At 34.8% G+C, this 17,590-nt stretch overlaps 2 protein-coding genes across 4 annotated transcripts; both read right to left on the bottom strand.

The window, feature by feature from the left end:
* Positions 1-1,614: 1,614 nt before the first annotated feature.
* LOC133689317 (protein S-acyltransferase 24-like) lies at positions 1,615-10,986 on the bottom strand. Of its 2 annotated transcripts, XR_009841295.1 has the most exons (14): positions 10,402-10,986; positions 9,707-9,847; positions 7,537-7,649; positions 7,066-7,145; positions 6,776-6,939; positions 5,665-5,803; positions 5,462-5,561; positions 4,515-4,572; positions 4,247-4,324; positions 4,042-4,140; positions 3,494-3,572; positions 3,241-3,389; positions 2,106-2,769; positions 1,615-2,013 (listed from the first exon to the last, which is right to left on the bottom strand). XR_009841295.1 is itself a non-coding variant. In XM_062109131.1 (13 exons), exons 1-13 carry the CDS (start codon positions 10,687-10,689, stop codon positions 2,341-2,343), a joined length of 1,917 nt encoding a protein of 638 aa, XP_061965115.1. In that variant the 5' UTR covers positions 10,690-10,986; the 3' UTR covers positions 2,048-2,340. The 2 variants fall into 2 exon arrangements, 1 of the variants encoding a protein (XP_061965115.1); XM_062109131.1 differs by lacking the exon at positions 1,615-2,013 and having other exon boundaries at positions 2,048-2,769.
* Positions 10,987-13,335: 2,349 nt separating this feature from the next.
* On the bottom strand, positions 13,336-15,993 carry LOC133690069 (triphosphate tunnel metalloenzyme 3-like). Of its 2 annotated transcripts, XM_062110226.1 has the most exons (2): positions 15,101-15,990; positions 13,336-13,659 (listed from the first exon to the last, which is right to left on the bottom strand). In XM_062110226.1, coding segments are annotated over exons 1-2 (618 nt in total). In that variant the 5' UTR covers positions 15,718-15,990; the 3' UTR covers positions 13,336-13,658. The 2 variants fall into 2 exon arrangements, with proteins under 2 accessions (XP_061966210.1, XP_061966211.1); XM_062110227.1 differs by having other exon boundaries at positions 13,336-15,993.
* Positions 15,994-17,590: the final 1,597 nt, after the last annotated feature.

Raw genomic sequence — 17,590 nt, 5'->3', positions numbered from 1 at the left:
TTAATAGTAAATTACATGCAAGACTCGTTTTTTTAAGATAGTGTTTAGTATTGCAGATCAAACGTATTTTAAAAAAATATTTTTTTAGTTTTATATTAATTTTTTTTATTAGTTTGATATGCTAATATCAATAATAATAATATATATTATTTTGATGCATTTATAAACAAAAAATATTTTGAAAATCAATATTTACTATGCTTCCAAACATGCACAAAGAATCCACGTATTTAATTTAAATAAGTATTTCACTCCAATTTACTTTAAAAATTCGACACTGAATGGAAACCCATGTATCATTTTATTTATTTTTCATGAATCCACTCGTCAAAAAATCTCCATTCTCGTATATCCAGAAGGTGAATTTCTTTAGAAAATCTTGAAGATCCAATCACTGTAGTAAATGAGTCAACGTAAGCAATTAATAGGGTAAAAGGTGGTATTATCATAACATGAACTGAGTTAGTATTTATTGTAAAATCGAGGGACTATTCTTATCTTTGAATCCGTGACTTTCATTAATCTCTACGGTAATACTACTAAATGTTTCGAGATATTTTCGAAGAGGGCATTCATGGCCCCCTGTTTCGTCCACAGATTTATTTATGTTATCCACCTGAGACACTCAGCTGTGGGGCCGGCTGGCCGGGAGACGACGACGAGAGGAAGGATGCTGTGGATAGAAGGAGTATTTTATAGAATTTATTAATTAGGGATAACTACGAAATAATTAATCATAAAAGTGCGCTAATGATACCAAGCTTTAGTGCAGGAAAGAGTATTTTATTAGCAACATAATGGGATAGACGGCAATGTTCTTTCCTCTGTATACATTTCCATTTGTTTGAAGGGAGGAGGAGAAGCAATGGTAGATTCATTGACAAAGAATTTGTATTTAAAGTAGTTGTTGCACTTTCATCATTATTCCTGAGAAACATGAGACAGCTTCCATAAATGCCTTGAATCTTGATTGATTGCTTGTATTAGACGGCAATCTCATTATTTTTAATTCACAAGTGGTGGATTGAATGATTAGGAAGTTCCTTGCAAGACTTAACTCGACTTTGGTGGAATTAACTCCATCTAGGTGGATTAATTAGCTGATTTAGGATTTAATTCAAGTCCAGTAATCAAACTACTTGCTTTTCTTTTAAGGAAAAAAAAAACAAAGTTATTTCAAAGTTTATTTCTCTTTTTTTTAAAAAAAAACAACCTCAGCTAATTATAATCAATCCCCTACCTCACCTACCTTAAACAAAATACACTCCTGCCCTACTTTAAACTATGAGAATATTTGACAGTGTAATTGTAGTTACTTTTCAAATAACTTTTCGTGTCAAAATACATGTTAATGATGTTTTTTTATTTTTTAAAAATTACTTTTGACATCAGCACATCAAAATAATCTAAAATATATTAATTTTTAATAAAAAAAAATTAAATTTTTTAAAAACACTATTTATACTGCGTTCGCATCCCATACTTATTCTACATCTAATACCTATGTTATCTACAAATATTGAATAAAGAATTGGATTCCAACTCATCAAAAGGATTTCACGATTGCTTGACCTCAATATGAATAGTCCATTTTTAATAAAATAAAAAAGAGAGTTTATAAATTAATCCATGTATATAAACTAATCCGAAAATAACACCTTGTTTGAGGAGAAGTGTCAGCAACACTGTCCATCCAATCCAATACAAATAATTTGCCTTGGATGTAAGCAAAATTGAGTACAAGTTTGAAACTCTTCGCTTCCAAATAATTAAAAAAAGTAGTATCTGACAAGCTTATTTCAAGATATCAACAGCAGTTTTGACTAAATCCATGGGAATAGGATGCCTCAAATTACTCCCCAATTGGGGACTGTTTGTGGGGAACCGCATGAAGTCAAAGAAGTAACAAAATTACATGGCTAGTGGTACATACAGAACTGCTGCTTTTCGGATAGGAAAACCCCAAAAAAGCTGTAATCCATGAAATAGGGTGCAGCTCTGGAAAATGAAGATCTGCAATATAAAAATTGAAAACATTGACAGGGACTTGTATGATTGTTAAGGGTTAACAATATGTAAAAACAGCGAGATACATGGTAAGGTACCTTGAGCAATAGTTCTCTCTCTGTAGTACTGTGCCCACGTCTTTTAACTTTCAAGAGGATTACATGCTAGATCTGATAATCACTAACAGCCGCTACAAATATTTCAGAGGCCAAATTTGTACAAAAATTGAACACCTTTGGGGGGCAAAAAAGAGCAGCAATCAATCAAATTACAAATGGTATATCATATGCGTTTATGATACAAAACATATCAATTTCAGCTAGTATCACACCATCATGAAGCTTCAACTGCTCGGGCACTGCTTTTTCCAAGACCAAGACCACCCAAACCCAAGGGTGCGCTATCTGTTCTTGGCTTCCCTTGGTGATTATGGTTGCAATGGGAAGAATGAACATGACCCTGAGGGATTTTATTTTCTGAATTCACATTGATAGCCACATGGCCATTGCCATTCATGTGATGAGAATGAGCATCCCCATTTTGCAAGTTTGAATTCCTCGACATGTGCATCATTCCAATCCCCTCAGAATGTGGAGAATCTTCATTATAATCCACATCTTCATTGTAACCATTGATCAAGAAATCTGAGCAATTCTTTTTACAGCCATGATCATATGGGTTTCTGAAGCGGCCCCCTGGGCCCCTAAGGTAGCTATACCGCAGTGCATTTGCCATTTCATTGGTTGTTATATTGCGAGATATCTGTGACAGGAAAAAAAACGATTCAGAACTATTCATCTAAACTGTTAAAAGTGACAGCCCGAAACACTAGAGTTAAATGGCAAAGCACAGCTTGTCAGCACATAAAACATTCACAACAAATAAAGTTGGATTACAAATACACCATATAATATCCTCTTGATGTGTAAATCGTAGTTAACGCATGCTATTCTATCTAAGACCATCGCTTGGTATAGAATAGCAAATTAAGTGAACTCCAAAGAAAAGGCTTTTTTTCTTCAGACAAGCACACAGCAATAGCAAGAAACTGCACTTGCCACTCCATAAAGTCTAAAGATAGACAACTATAAAATGAACTGCATGTCAAGTGAAAATATAAGCACGCAACTCAAGTTCATGAATTCAACTGTTCTGTAACAGCTGCTACAGAACAAATCACCTAACACCAACAGGCTCTGATATTCAACACTAGCAGATGTTTACAGGACTTACCTGAGAAGCTTGTACAACAGTTAATACTGCCACGCCAAAGAAGAGGAAGAAGTCCATAATCAGAAATGATATAGCACCAATATGATGAGAGCCAGCATGGTTTACCCATGCTCCCAGTGAAGACGGAGCAAATGGATCGGTCAGAACTCCTACATACAGCAATTATTCTCAATCAGAAAACCCCCACCAAAAAAAAGAAGCTAGAAATATGTTTAGAAATAGCTTGAATCTGAAAGGCTAATCATTCACATACTTGTGAGAGTCACTGCACCAGTTATCAACATTGCTGAAACTTCTAGAACAAGAAATGCAAAGAATTCCCATTTGTTTTTCTGCATCAGAAGCACATCACATTATTTTACACAGCTAAATACATTGAAAAATAATAGTGATGTTGATCATCTGTGCATGGTAAACCATGAAAAGTAAATGGCATGGTCCCACTAAGGAAATCTCAAGTCATATGTATATAAACTAAATGTGAGTATTAAGCCAATCTATTTAAGTCTGTCACTCAGACATGCATTCCAAACAGTCACATGGACTTTAAACTGTCAAAGGTCAATTTATATGGCTGAATGTTATCAAACAAATTGCCAGGGCAATCAACTGAATTCTATTTTGAATGCAAGATGTTAACTATATTTTCCTTGCTAGTAAAATACCAAGTAGAAATATAAGTTGAAAGAAAAGACATCAAACTTTATCTACGCACCTTGCCAATGCAGTTAGATACCCAAGGGCAATGATGATCAAATTGTTATGAGTTGAAAGAAAAGACATCAAACTGTATCTACGCACCTTGCCAATGCAGTTAGATACCCAAGGGCAATGATGATCAAATTGTTCAACACATCGATCACATGTGGAACAGTGCTTTGCACGGAGAGGTCTGACAATCTGATTATTATATGAAATTGGATTGATATTAAACAAGCATTAATCAGAAAAAGGTAGACGAAACACTCATCGAGCAAGATACATATAGGCTGACTAAAATCAGTACCTTGCATGTTGCACAGAGCTGAGACCAATTCCCAGCTAGCAAAGCAGGGTTGTTTATCTCAATCTTCAAAAGTGGCTCCTAGAATAAAGGGACAATATAGATACAAAAGTAATCAGAGAATATACAGGGCCTGCGCCAAAAAGAAAGAAAATAGATACCCTGTATGCCTTCAATGAAAGAACTGATTAGAAACCTATCTTTCTACATTCCAAAGAGCCATGAATAGTAATAATATAAACATGCTTAACATATAAGGGATGAAATGTACATCATCTTTCATATTCTGTGGATCATGCACATTCATTCTAATGTAACCTGGATCCTTCCTGCAAAGAAATAACATCGAGAAAAAAGAAAGCCAAAATCAATTGAGATTACAATGTTCAAGTAAGATGTTAAATCAATAATTTTCATGTACACAAAAGATTCACATTGTAGAATGAACAAAAAAGAATCAGATGTTTTATCATCAACTGTAATATATTCACAGGTGTGGATGCAAGTATGTAATCGATTGGAGATTAATATGCAAAGAGAGAAGCATTAATTATGTCAAAAAAACATATTAAAAAGTTAACTTTAGATGATTACCATATCTTGGGAAAGGAAAAGGTAAAATAGAATATACATAATTCCCAAAAATTAAAAAGAAAAGGAAAAATAAATTTCTCAACAGACACAAGTGTCTTTATGACAACAGACGAACATGACAATAGCCAACCGAAGCAGATCTGCTAAGACTCCAAAGGGTTCCGTGTCTATTGAAACATTCTGACCATAAATTTCAACAGGACAGAACTATCTCAGAATGCAGCTCCAATAAAACAAATTAAAGGCATTGCATGATTTATATCACACAAAACAGTCCACAAACAGTCACGGCTAGACATGCAAAGAAATTTTTCCATTTGCTCATAATTTAAATGGTGCCTTTAATCAATTCACAAACAGTGCTCCTACTGTATCTCAATATATCAAATCGCTCACTCCATAAATATCTGAATTTGAGCATTGCATGATAGCAAAACCCCCTGAGCCATTGATGGAGGCCTCAAATGCATATAGGAACTACATCTCTTCCTTCACATATTTCTCTACTTATTAATGATTTCTTTCGCAACAAAAAAGAGAAGTGATAGCACACTTAGACAACAGTTCTAGCATGGATTTATTCAACTATTCAACAAGTCACTAGAAATGCACAATAGATCATACCTGCTACATCTATAAAACATAACTAGTCCAGCACTAGCCAGTAAAACAGCAAGCCAGGCAAGAAGGCCAAAGCCAGCTGTTAACTTTGGCAGATTTGAAGCTGCACCCAAAGTTATCAAATGAAAATGTAAGAAAGTGACGTTGTTGATGGTCTTGATGATAGGAATAAAAATACATTGTATCAAAAAGATAATGGAGGATACCCAGGATGACAGAATGAACATAGATAAACAGGAGAAGTATAATTATGAACCACAACACAGGTGCAAGCCCCAACTTTGAGAGGCGTCCCAGGCGGTTGTTCCCATCACATTGTTTGTCAAGCAACCTTCTAGCATTTCCCTGCAGAATGGGATTCTATCAGAAAATATAACTTGAAGAAAAACTTCAGAGACTTTCAAATTAGAATAGAACACTAGGAAACTTGGAAAAATAAACAGAAAACTCATCAGCATTTTCAAAATTCTTAGAACCACACCTGGAAGGAAAATGAAAATTAAATGGGAGAAAAAGCATATGCTATGCATATCAGGTCTAGTCACATTCAGGTAGATTAGGTTTCCATCCAAACATCTATACATTGAAAGATCCTCCTGCAGTTCTCCTTCATCAACTGAGAACTAATGATCCTATAGGAATCTCAGCTGGCTTGCAAACAGTTAGACCAGTCCAAGAGAGAAGGTCTATTGCATGTTTGCATTGAGATAGGATGGCCATACAAATGGAGACACCTAGAAGGAAACACCAGACTCTGTATATAGACTTTCAAATGAGATTGAAGACCTTTATTGAGATGGAAGGGTTTCTGTCAGAAAAGGGTTTTTACAATTATAGAATCAAATCAAGCAACTATCAACCTAGAACCACACATCATTTGGCAACTATAGTTCACATTGGGGAGGAAGGGCTTTATCTATATGAGAGCCAAATAAGTGAATGTGGGGGAGATCCAAAAAGAAAAAAACGCTTTGAGATAGCACACTTCATATAACTAGATGCAACACAACATCCAAAATCAACAAGACCACAAGCTTCCTTTTTTCTGTGGAATCCTACCATTATGTTGTCTTTGTGACTTCCCAAGTTCCAGGTGCCTCTTGCAACAGTTCTAGTATACACTTCTTTTATTGTTATCCTTTCTTGCTTGTGGCAATATTATTTTAATTCAGTCTTGAAGAAATCATTTCAATGGCAAATCACTAGCCACAAAAAGCACTTGAGCCTCACATAAGAACATATGGAAAAAACAATAAATCCCTCAAAAAAGTAACATTGCTAACCAATTTAAATTATTTTTTGTTGTCGGACACATACAAGGAAAAAAGCAACTTGTCGATGATTTTTGTCAGAAGCAAGCTGCGCTGGAGTAAGGCCAGTGTTATCAGTCACCATCAAGTCCTCCTTCTTTCCAGCCTGTACTAGCACTGTGCATGCCTCCAAGTTACCCCTAATAGCAGCCCAATGGAGAGGAGTGCATCCTAATGTATAAGTGAAAAATGTAAGGGAATAGAAACATTTATCCATACAGATTAACACATGTATATTTCACTAATTATTTATATGTTGACAAAACAGAAGTTCAAACATTTGGGAAGCTGATTTACCCTCTCTATCTTGGCGTCCTCTATAAGAATCCAGAAACAATAGAAGGCGTATAGAATCAGCAAAACCTTTATAAGCAGCCCTAAAATACTCCAAGAAAGAAACAAATGAACAAAAAAATCAAAACACTACCAATCACTGATAAAAAGGAAACTATGGCACGTAATTCTTGGTATAGGAGCTATTTAATACAACAAAATAATGACCGATAAAGGAATTGAGAGTGGCTTAACATTTAATATCGAAGCTAACTTGTTGATTTTAAGCATGTGACCCACAGATATTTGTCAACAAAACCAAACATAAGCTGATATTCTCAAAACAAAGGCTGAGCAAGCTGTTACATCATAGCGAACAAACCACAATGGTGTGGCCCAAGCAAGAAAACATTGAAATATTTTTAGATAAAAAAAGTGTTTCAAGAAAAAAATAACCTTTTCAACAATAAAAGGGAAGCAGAAGTTCTTATATACCAGTGTAAAGGGCTTCTTCCATCAAAGTCAGGAACATCAGGGTCAGCATTCCATTTTGAGACAATGTGATAGAGAAAAGCTGTCTGACCATATTGAGCTGCAACATGAGTTGTCTGCATTGATGTCCAATTAACAACCAATGTGTCACTATCCTCAGATTTCACAGATAAGTACTGGTTAGAGGAATTAATAACCAGCAATTCAGGACAGGATAGCCAGAGCACAGCATCTAGAAACCTTCTGTTTTCATTTTCACATCAAACATGATTAAAACAGTCCAAGTTAATGGATAGAGAATAGTTTTTGGTAATCTTGAGAGGGCATCTTCACAACTAAAAAAAAAAAGGCACGGAAAAAATATGATTGCATGTGCTTTGATAGCACAGAGTTTTAAGCATCGTTAACATTTTTAACTAGGACAGAATTATGAAAATTTGAATTTAGGATTTTAAGCCAAAGGTCATGCCAGTTACAGAAACTATTGCTCACCTCCTATATATTTCAGTCAGCATTGCAGCTCAGGGATTTCATTCCTGGCTCTCTTCTTTACCTAACCCTCATTAAATCAATAATAGGCCCCTAAACCATCTGTTATAACCAATCTCATGCTCCTATATGCTATATCCTAACCAGTTTGAGCCACATATTTTTTTTTATCAATTTTAAGCTGAAAACCTGATTTGCTTTCATTATTTTATTGAGTTTCATTATCAGTTTTAAAAATGTTTCAAATAGTAGGAATAAATTGCAACAATTCACTTACTAGGTGCCTTTCTTAGAGCAGCACAAATTTAAGGGAATATTTAGAAGGTAAACAAGCAACCTGAGTTTATAAATAGAGACGGCATCAACAAGGTCCCTGAACCCTTAGACACTCAAGACTAAAAAATGCAGGGACGAAAATAGTTTTATTATACTTCTTAAGTTCAAGTTCCAATCACTTCAACATTCAAACAGAAAAACCTGAAACCCCTTTGACAGATCCCATTTAGTGGATTACTGTAGAATTGCTCCCTTAAATATGGCAAATTTCATCCCATTTTAAATGTATTTTCTCTTGATATATCTGGAAGTTTTCCATTGCTATAGAACCTATTAAATGGATGAAGTTATTAAAATGGAACCAATGATCAAATTGTGTCTCCAAATACTGATTTGCAATGCTGACCATGGAAGCTTTACTAGAACGATAAGCTTCCTTCAAGGGAAATATGCAAACTAAACCATTTCTATGCATGATCAATGTTTTGGATTCCGTTTACATGTGAGAAAAGACCCTCTTATACATAGTACAGAATGTCTAAGCACAGCCACCTCTTATACATATTACAGAATGTCTAAGCATAGCCACCGACTCCAGTTATACTGTGTTCAAGCAGCAACAGGTGATAAATTTTTTGCATAATTGATACATGATCTCTTGCATTGAAACTCTTGCACCCTGGATATAGAATCCCTTGAAGAAGAATGAAAAAAAAAAAGGCGAAGAAAGAGCCAGTAGCCAAGGGATCTGAAAACTCAATTCAACCTACTTCTTCAATTATAGTAAAAATCAATTAACCAAAGAGTACTAAGCTGACCTACTTATAACCATATCCAAGTGTCAATCAGAGGGGGGAAATCAGTACTATTCGACAAAAAAAAAAAAAGAGTACCCTTGAAGGGTAAGTAAAGAGCTCCTCAAATGATCCTATATTTTTATCATTTGTGCATAAAATAACCAATCAAACTTCAACCGTCTTGGTTGCTAGCCCAAGACTTTTATCGTTACAACTGAAGATACCCTCACAAACATCTCTAAGGTGGGAATCAACACAACTAGTTAGACAGTTTTCCATGAACAATGATGTAAACAATCATTGTGACATTATTTAACACTGAATTAACAGGCAAACAGATTGCATGAAGGTGTCCCAAATTTCTGAGATATCCATCCTTCCTATATATGTTTATCCTGAATGATAAACCACCGAGAGAAAAAAACAGTAGAAGTACATGCACCAGAGAGTTGTCATGCCATTAGCATTCATGACCAAGCGCTAGAGGTACCAATTAAAAAACAGGTAATAATTTCACAACACATATAACTTCAAACACAATTGATAAAACAGTTCTCATCTCTCCCTTAAACAAAGTGAAGGCATATTTGCACAACAAAGATTACACTAACCTGATAGCCATACATATCAGCGGCATTTACCCCCGCACCCTCTTGTAGCAACAGCTCAGCAACTTGAATTGCACCCCGGACTGCAGTCCAATGCAATGCTGTCTGGCCTGTATGATCAACCGCATTTACATCTCCTCCATGCTGGCAATCAGAAAAACATCCAGTACCAAATCAGTCGATCATCTTATATCATGAAATCCAAATCAGATATCATCACATATCATTAATTGAACTCTCTTCGATCAACACAAACAAACTAAAAGACAGAAACTTTGCCACAACATCAAGTTCCCAAAATCAAATTATCACTTTTTAACCAAAAAAATAAATAAAAATGAACTAACAAGCAAACCCAGTTCCACTATCAATACACAAAAGCACTTAAAAAACTCCATCAATGCATCAAACCTAAACCAAACAATTTGAACTTCGTTCAAAAAATTCAAACCAAAAGATACAAACTTGACCACAAAATCCAACTACCCAGATCAAAATCATCACTTTTGATCGAGAAATGAACTAACAATAAACACTTAAAAAATCAATAAACCCTTCAATACATCAAAATCAAACCCATCAGTCAAAACTAATCAAACAAGCAAGGAGAACAAATCCATTGAAGAACACAAAAAACAAAAGAACCCATTTCAAGAAACCAATCAAAAAAACAAAATCCACCCAGAATTGAAACAAACCTCGATAATATACTGAGCAGCAGCCGTGCGATTATTCAAAGCAGCCCACTGTAAAGCATAATAACCAAGGTTATCAGGTACAGAAACAGAACATCCTTCACTCTCAACCAATCTCTGAAGCTTCTCTAAATCTCCATAAGCAGCTGCTGTGTAAACATCATTTCTCAAGCTGTCTTCTCCAGCAACAGCAACCCCGTTATTACTATTGCCTCCATTAACAGCTGCTGATTCTCGATCGTTGGATTGCGCCACCACATCTTCCTCTACTATCTCAATCTCTGATGGCATCTTTGGAGATGTGAATTTATTGAAAGATTTATTTAATTGAAGATTTGGGTTTTAAGTATTTGTGCTGATGAGATTAAAAAAGAAAGCAAAGGAAAGGAAAGAGGATGCTTTGCTTTGTGTTTGTTTGGGAGCTTTTTCCTGAAAGTTTATGAGAGGGGTTATTTGGCCGTCCGCGTTGACTGGGACCTTAGGATTGTTGCTAGAGAGAGAGAGTCAGGAGGATGCCAAAGGTCTAGATGCAGTTTGCCTATGATTATGAATATTCCCCCTTTTTCCCCCTCGATAATTCATTTGTTTCTTTGGATATTTTCATCCTTTTTCTTTGTTTTTTATAGTTTTTTTTTTCCAGAATGCAGTATATGGCAAGCCAATTTAGAAAAAAGAAGTGTGTGTGTGTGTATGTATGTATGTATGTGTATATATATATATATATATATATATATATATATATATATATATATATGGTGCCAATGAAGACATTAATGATTTATTCTCTAGTTTTAGAATCATCAGATTTTATTTTTGTTTTGGTATTATTTCCAATCTACTTGGTACTTTTACTCAATTTCTTTTATTCTTTCTTTTTTGTTTTGTTTTATGCTTCTTCTAGGGTTTGTAATTGGGGTGGGAATTTTTTTCAGGATCTATGATGTTTAGCATCTAGATCTAACAACGAAAAACATATGGAAAGAAAAGGATTTTTCAAAACAGTAAATCTACCAGTAAATTATTTTAACATATTTATAAATAAAAAACATTTTAAAAAAGTAATGGCAACTAAAGTTTTTCAAGAACTTCTACTCTTCTTTTCTTTTCTATTGAATGATATATAATTATACCATCAAACTTTGACCAATTAATTATTTATATTAGGATCTCTTATTATTTATATTTTTTTAAAAAAAATCCTTTCTCATTTATGATAATATTTTTCAAACAGGCCATACTATACATACACACTAAAGATTGTGACCATATTTTCTAGCAAATAGGTGATAAAGCAAAAACATGCAATATTTAATGCAATTAAACACCTAATTTCTTCATCCATGATTCTTTTTAGTCAACTGATTTTTACCAACCACTCTACTAATAACATGCTAAACACTATATTAAATAGTGAACACTAATGTTTTCATTAGTTAATTTTAATGCAATTCTTAAGGTGAGCAAACATTACCAAGATTTATAAATATTTTAAGTTATCGAGTAAAAAAAATAAATCATAATATTTTTAGATTTGACATTTCGATTCACTTATATTTTTCTTCTCAATTTCCCAGTATTTTTTTTGTTTAAGCACTAGAAAATCGAGATTTAGAATTAGGAAAGAGCAGTGCACCAGGCTCAAGGACAATTCCAAGAGACAGACGAGCTTTGACTTTTTCAATTTTTAATTTTGAACTTATTTTCATTGTTTAGTTAAAGTGAGATTGACATGGTCAACTAAACACCAATGAAAAGTCCAGCAATTAAGAATGAGAATTCGAAGCCAAAAGCAAAGTGTTGAAAAAGATAAAATCAATCATTTTTTAATAAACTTACTCAACCATATCCAGATAGCAATTGGGATTTCAAGGGGGGAAAAACTCTCAAAGGATAATCACAACCCTCTATGAAAAGCCTAAGCAAACCTAGCAGACTGTACAAGAAAGAAGTAAAAAGGAGGGAAGAGAGTTGAGAAGGCAGAATGAGGTTTCAAGTTTTCGTAATCCTTTTTGTTTGCTTAGCATTTCTCGTTAATGATTGCTTAGGACTTAGGAGATGCTAATTGTGCATGCTCCTGTGCTCAAGGTTGTAAATCACAAACACATTGGTATCAGCTTGGCCCAGTTTCCAAGTTTTGCATCTGTCAATGCGTATGCCCACCGCCCCATTTTCATCTCCCTCCACCAGCCAAAGATCTCCCATCTCCACCAGCCGCCAACCCCACCAGCCCAGAATCCATATGTGCCACCAAATTCCAGTGACCAAGTGCAGAAATGTCATGAAGCTGTACCAGGCATCCTTAGGTGTGCATGCGAGCTTGTATCATCACTATCAAATCCAAAATTTGAGATTAGTGCTGACTGTTGCAGTGTGCTTAAAGTGGTGGAGGAGAACTGCTTGGCACAAGCATGGGTTCCTTATATCAACTTGATACTCCCTCTCAATCTCCAACAGCATTGCAAGAAAGGCTAAATTATGGTCCCATTGTTAGATTGGCTAAATGTTTTTTGTAGGGTTTTGTCAGGTTAATTTTTTTTTATGGTCATTGTGCATCTCTGGTGCATTCAGGATTTTACCATGTAAGATTCATGTTGGTGCCTTAAGGGTGTTTTACTTTTAAATTTTTTTTTCTTGTTTAGCTAAGGAATCGAATTCCCTCGTTGGAATTTTCTTCGAACTTTTCCTCATAATTTTGCGTTGAATTCTATTAAAATATTTGGTAGAGACTCGATTCCTTTTGAAGAACTCAAACTTCACAATAACCACCTTCAAACTCAAGCATTTTCTGGTGATTGATCCTATCAGTTTTATAAACCCTTCTTGAATCTCGAGGATATTCCAGGAGTTGAATACAATAGTTCTAGCATGCTATCTTGCGACTCAGTTCCTTCTAGGGGCAAGCAGATAACCACCAACAAACAGACAACACAAAAAAGATACAATAAAAAAGGATCATCTTCATGTGATGGATGAGCAATTGTAGGACACGAAAACATCTCAAGGTTACAGTATAACTGCATTGTTCTAAGGTTATAGTATAACAGCCTTGCAGAACAGAAATAATTTACTGTTAGAGTTCAAACTAGCACTACCAAGAAAAATAGAATTCACTGCCGAGATAGATGTCAACAGGTGAGTGCAGCTGCAGCAGGAGAGCAAGATGCATTCAAGAGAAGAAAATTTAGTGCTCTTCAGAATTGTCTTCGAACTGGGTTCCAGTGCTAGAACCACTTGCACAAAATAAGCATGTGCTGAGATAACCTGCAAAAGGATGAATGAATGGATAAATCACCATAGCAATGCCAATGAAAATCATATTGTCAGATTAATCATAGTTGCAGTTTGAGAATGACATCCTCATTCACTCAAAAGAACATGCCATATCATGAACTTTTCAAAAAATGGTATGAATTTGCTGTCCTTTTATAAGTGAAAGCACGGCATAATTAACAACGTGCAGAGGACTTGCAGACATGGCTAGAGCAGAAAGAAAAAAAACTGCCTTTCTTTTGCCTCGTAACCAAGTAAATAAAATATGCATCGCTACTGCAATTCTTAACCTCAACATTTAAGAAAGATGTGATGCAAAGTGAAAGACATGAAAAATCTGCAAGTTTCTGTGCTAGGAAAGCTATCAAATGCAAGAGAATAGTTACACTTGTAAGCTCATAGCCTGGTTACCTCATAACAGTTAATCAAGAATGCATGCTAAGAAACTCTATGAACTCTTTCAAGAGCCACAAGGAACAACTAAACAACCCAAGGTAAGAACTGAAGTGAATTTTTGATAAACAGACTTGGTAAAAGTAGTGAACAGTGCAAATCAACTTCCTTTGAGGCAAGTGAGTAGCTAAACCAGCTGATCAATTTAGTAGTTTGTGAATCAAAGGGATTGGCTTGTGAAGACTTCTTAGTTGTTGTAAATATGGATGAGCTCACAGGCATCTGGACACAACTCATTCCGAGGATATGTAAACATATTGGTTTTCAACAGCAAATAAAACTGCACACAAAGCAAAATCACTAGAGTTCTCTGGTGACTACATCTCATCTGTTATTACAGAAGCATTTTGCTGTAAATAGGATGCTCCCAACAAAATTCAACAGCTGAGATTAAATTGAAGATTTATTTACAGTGCCCACCTAAGCGATCAAAATGAGTGTTAGCAATTGCAAAACAGAATCAATTATCAATCGTACAAAAAGAACGCAACCACATGTTAAACAAGAAAAAAATAGAACTTTGTGGAAGATGTATTACGCAACTGGCAACTGAATCTCAGACAACGAATATGATGAACAAATGTCGAACAATCAGTGACTAGCATCTAGCTTCAAAAGAATTGGCCAGGTTTCATGAAAGAATAAAAGAGAAAACATATAAATGGTTTCCTTGACCGTTGTCATTTCCCAGGCTTTGACATTTATCCAGGATAAAGCTATAGTGCTAGATCACATTAACAATAGAAAAACCATCATTCAGCAAACAACAGTCCTCTCACAAAACATCCAAAATCATCTAGTCACTACTCAATAACAACAGAACAAGTAAAGAGTGCAATTTTCTAAAGCACCAACAACAATATATAAAAAATAACAAGGAATGACAATCATTCACCAACAAGCAATTTTCACATCAAGAATCATTCAGACATCAAAAAGAAAAATAAAACACAAGTCCGAAAATTAATCTTTCACTTACTAAGGCAATTTCCCAGCTCGAAAAATCGCAAACTTTGACATCTCAGAGTACTTGTAATCAATCCCATTCTCCTTCAAAAACCCTTCAAGCTCTCTCTTAACTCTTTCAGGATCATCGCTCTCACACTCAACCTCGTAACAAACTCCAAAACTAAACTTACTCTCATCAACCTCCAACTTCAAACCTCTCCAATCATAAACCTCTCTCACATTTTCGAACCCACCTAAACACACAAAACCCACTTCCCCATCAATCCCAAACTCATCTTTACACCTCTTAATAACCCTCGACTCAATCGACCCCAACTTGCTAGCTTCCTCCACGCATTGCTTTCCAATCAATGGCTCTATTTCCTCCTCATCCTCCTCGACACGACTCACGCCATTAATCAGTACTGATTTTGCCTTGAGTGATAAAACGCATCGCGTGCTTTCATCGTTGTTATCAATGAATGAACGCAAGCGAAGCACTGCCCTTTGAGAAGCAAGAACGCCATTAGCAGAATCATAAAATACATTTTTTTGGTTGAGTTTTTTTAGGTGAAATGGTGAAAGGATTTCTTTTAACAGGCTGTGATTTTCTGCATCAAGCAGACGCAATTTCACCTCCACCTCCATAAGGAATTCAATTGCTCTGTGGATTTTTTGTAAAAACGTTTTGATCTTTTTAGTGGTTTTTTGTGGGGTTTTGGTTATGGGGAGAGACCAATATGGTGGGACTTGGAGGGCTCAAAGAGGTGGAGGAGAAAGGAGGTGCTGGTAGCAGTGGTTGAGGAGGAGAAGGTGGTTGTTGTGGTGATGGTGGGTTTTCGGGATTCTTGGAACTTGTCTTCAATTTTGACTTGGACTTTTGTTGTTTTTCGTCTTGGCATTTTTTGGTTCGTGGAAAGAGGTGGGTAACCCTGGTGAGAAAAAATCGTTGTAGACGACTTGTCATGCCTGCTACTTGTTATCAAGCTTAACCATATTTGTTAAACTCGGCTTGCTTGGTAGGTTTATCTATAAAACATGTGTCGAAGCCCAATCCAAATTGATTCTATAAACTCAGTTGATCCAGGAGGATTTTTAGTGATTTAATTGATTTGTTTAAGCACAATTCAAATTTAATTATGTTAATATCATGAAATTAAAAAGAAAAAAATATTTAATATTTATTTTTTATTTCAAGTTGATATTTAAAAGCATGCTTGATATTACAATTAAAATATTGTTCGTTAAAAAATTAATTTTTTATAATATTTTTAATTATTTTAATGTACTGATATTAAAAATAATTTTTTAAAATAAAAAATATTAATTTTTTTAAATAAGAATTATTTTTAAAAATAACTGCTATTATAATATTAAAAAAAAAACTAATAGTTCATCATTACTATAGCTTATTCTAATTAGCTAGCAGGTACATGCTATTTTTTTTAATTGGTTTCTTATAAAACAAGATTTTAAATTTATTTTTTAACAAGAAATTAAAACTTTGAAGAATGAAATTTAACTGATCAGATTCTGAGTTTGTTCCTTAAAAATTACTAATTCGAGTACCATAAATCTCAAGACTACTGTAGGTTTATCTGGTTATTAACTTCAAGATCTCGGGAGATTAATTGAGATGCACATAAGCTTATCCAGATACATATAATTACAAAAAAAAAAAAAAGAATTTTTCATTAATTCCAATACAAAATAATCTTCCACCATGACCAATACCATGGCACCAAAAACTAGTTTCCATGCTAATGATCACAGGGTGCATGGCGGCCATGTTGATCCAAATCAATGGGATAGCTCGTCCTATGGCACCACAGTCTACAATCGCACCTACAAGTGATGGTGAATATCATGAGCAAAAAATCCCAAAAATCTCTTTAAGTTGTGCTTCATCTTCTGCAGATTTACCAGAATGCATTGAACTTGCCACCAAGTCACCTATTACTGCTGCTGCTAACAGATGTTGCTCGGCCCTTTCTGCAATTACTGGTAATTGCTTGCCCAGGATGAAGATTCCACTCCCTAATCTCATCACTACTGCATGTTCTTTAACTCAATGATGAGCTCGCACCGAACTCAAGAACCACTTGCTGTCAAAATCTTGAAATCAAATATCATCTGCTCAGATTATTTTCCTTGTTTTGATTCGTGATTGGTTTTATTTTTTGTATTATTAGCATGAGTATGGTGGATTTTTGTTTCCAAATCAATGAGAAAGGGGGGTCGTAACAGTACTGGATCCTAGTAATTTATGCTTACATTCAAAAGCCAGAGATTTATAAATTTTGGTCCATAACTAGCAATGCTATTAAGGTTTACAATGGGGCTAAACTACTAAATTTAATTAACTTAGAAACTGAAGAGCATAATTAACGACCCAAATTGGGGGGAAAAAAGCTAGAAAACCTTAACATGGTCAATGGACCAGATTTTTTTAATGTCTAAAAATATATATGTAGTATTGTGGTTTAAATTGTCTTTTAAAATATAATTTAGCTTGAAATTA

Source organism: Populus nigra, chromosome 3 (genome assembly GCF_951802175.1).
Source record: "Populus nigra chromosome 3, ddPopNigr1.1, whole genome shotgun sequence".
NCBI classification, from domain to species: Eukaryota; Viridiplantae; Streptophyta; class Magnoliopsida; order Malpighiales; family Salicaceae; genus Populus; species Populus nigra.
This window is presented reverse-complemented; position numbering and strand designations above follow the sequence as displayed.

Excerpts from the sequence above, each read along its gene's own strand:
- LOC133689317 (XM_062109131.1), bottom strand. The coding sequence starts at position 10,689 with ATGCCATCAGAGATTGAGATAGTAGAGGAAGATGTGGTGGCGCAATCC. Across the intron at positions 4,325-4,514 it reads CACAGAATATGAAAGATGAT|GAGCCACTTTTGAAGATTGA; the intron begins GTACATTTCATC and ends CCTTTATTCTAG. Across the intron at positions 3,573-4,041 it reads TATCTAACTGCATTGGCAAG|AAAAACAAATGGGAATTCTT; the intron begins GTGCGTAGATAC and ends CTTCTGATGCAG.
- LOC133690069 (XM_062110227.1), bottom strand. The coding sequence starts at position 15,717 with ATGGAGGTGGAGGTGAAATTGCGTCTGCTTGATGCAGAAAATCACAGC.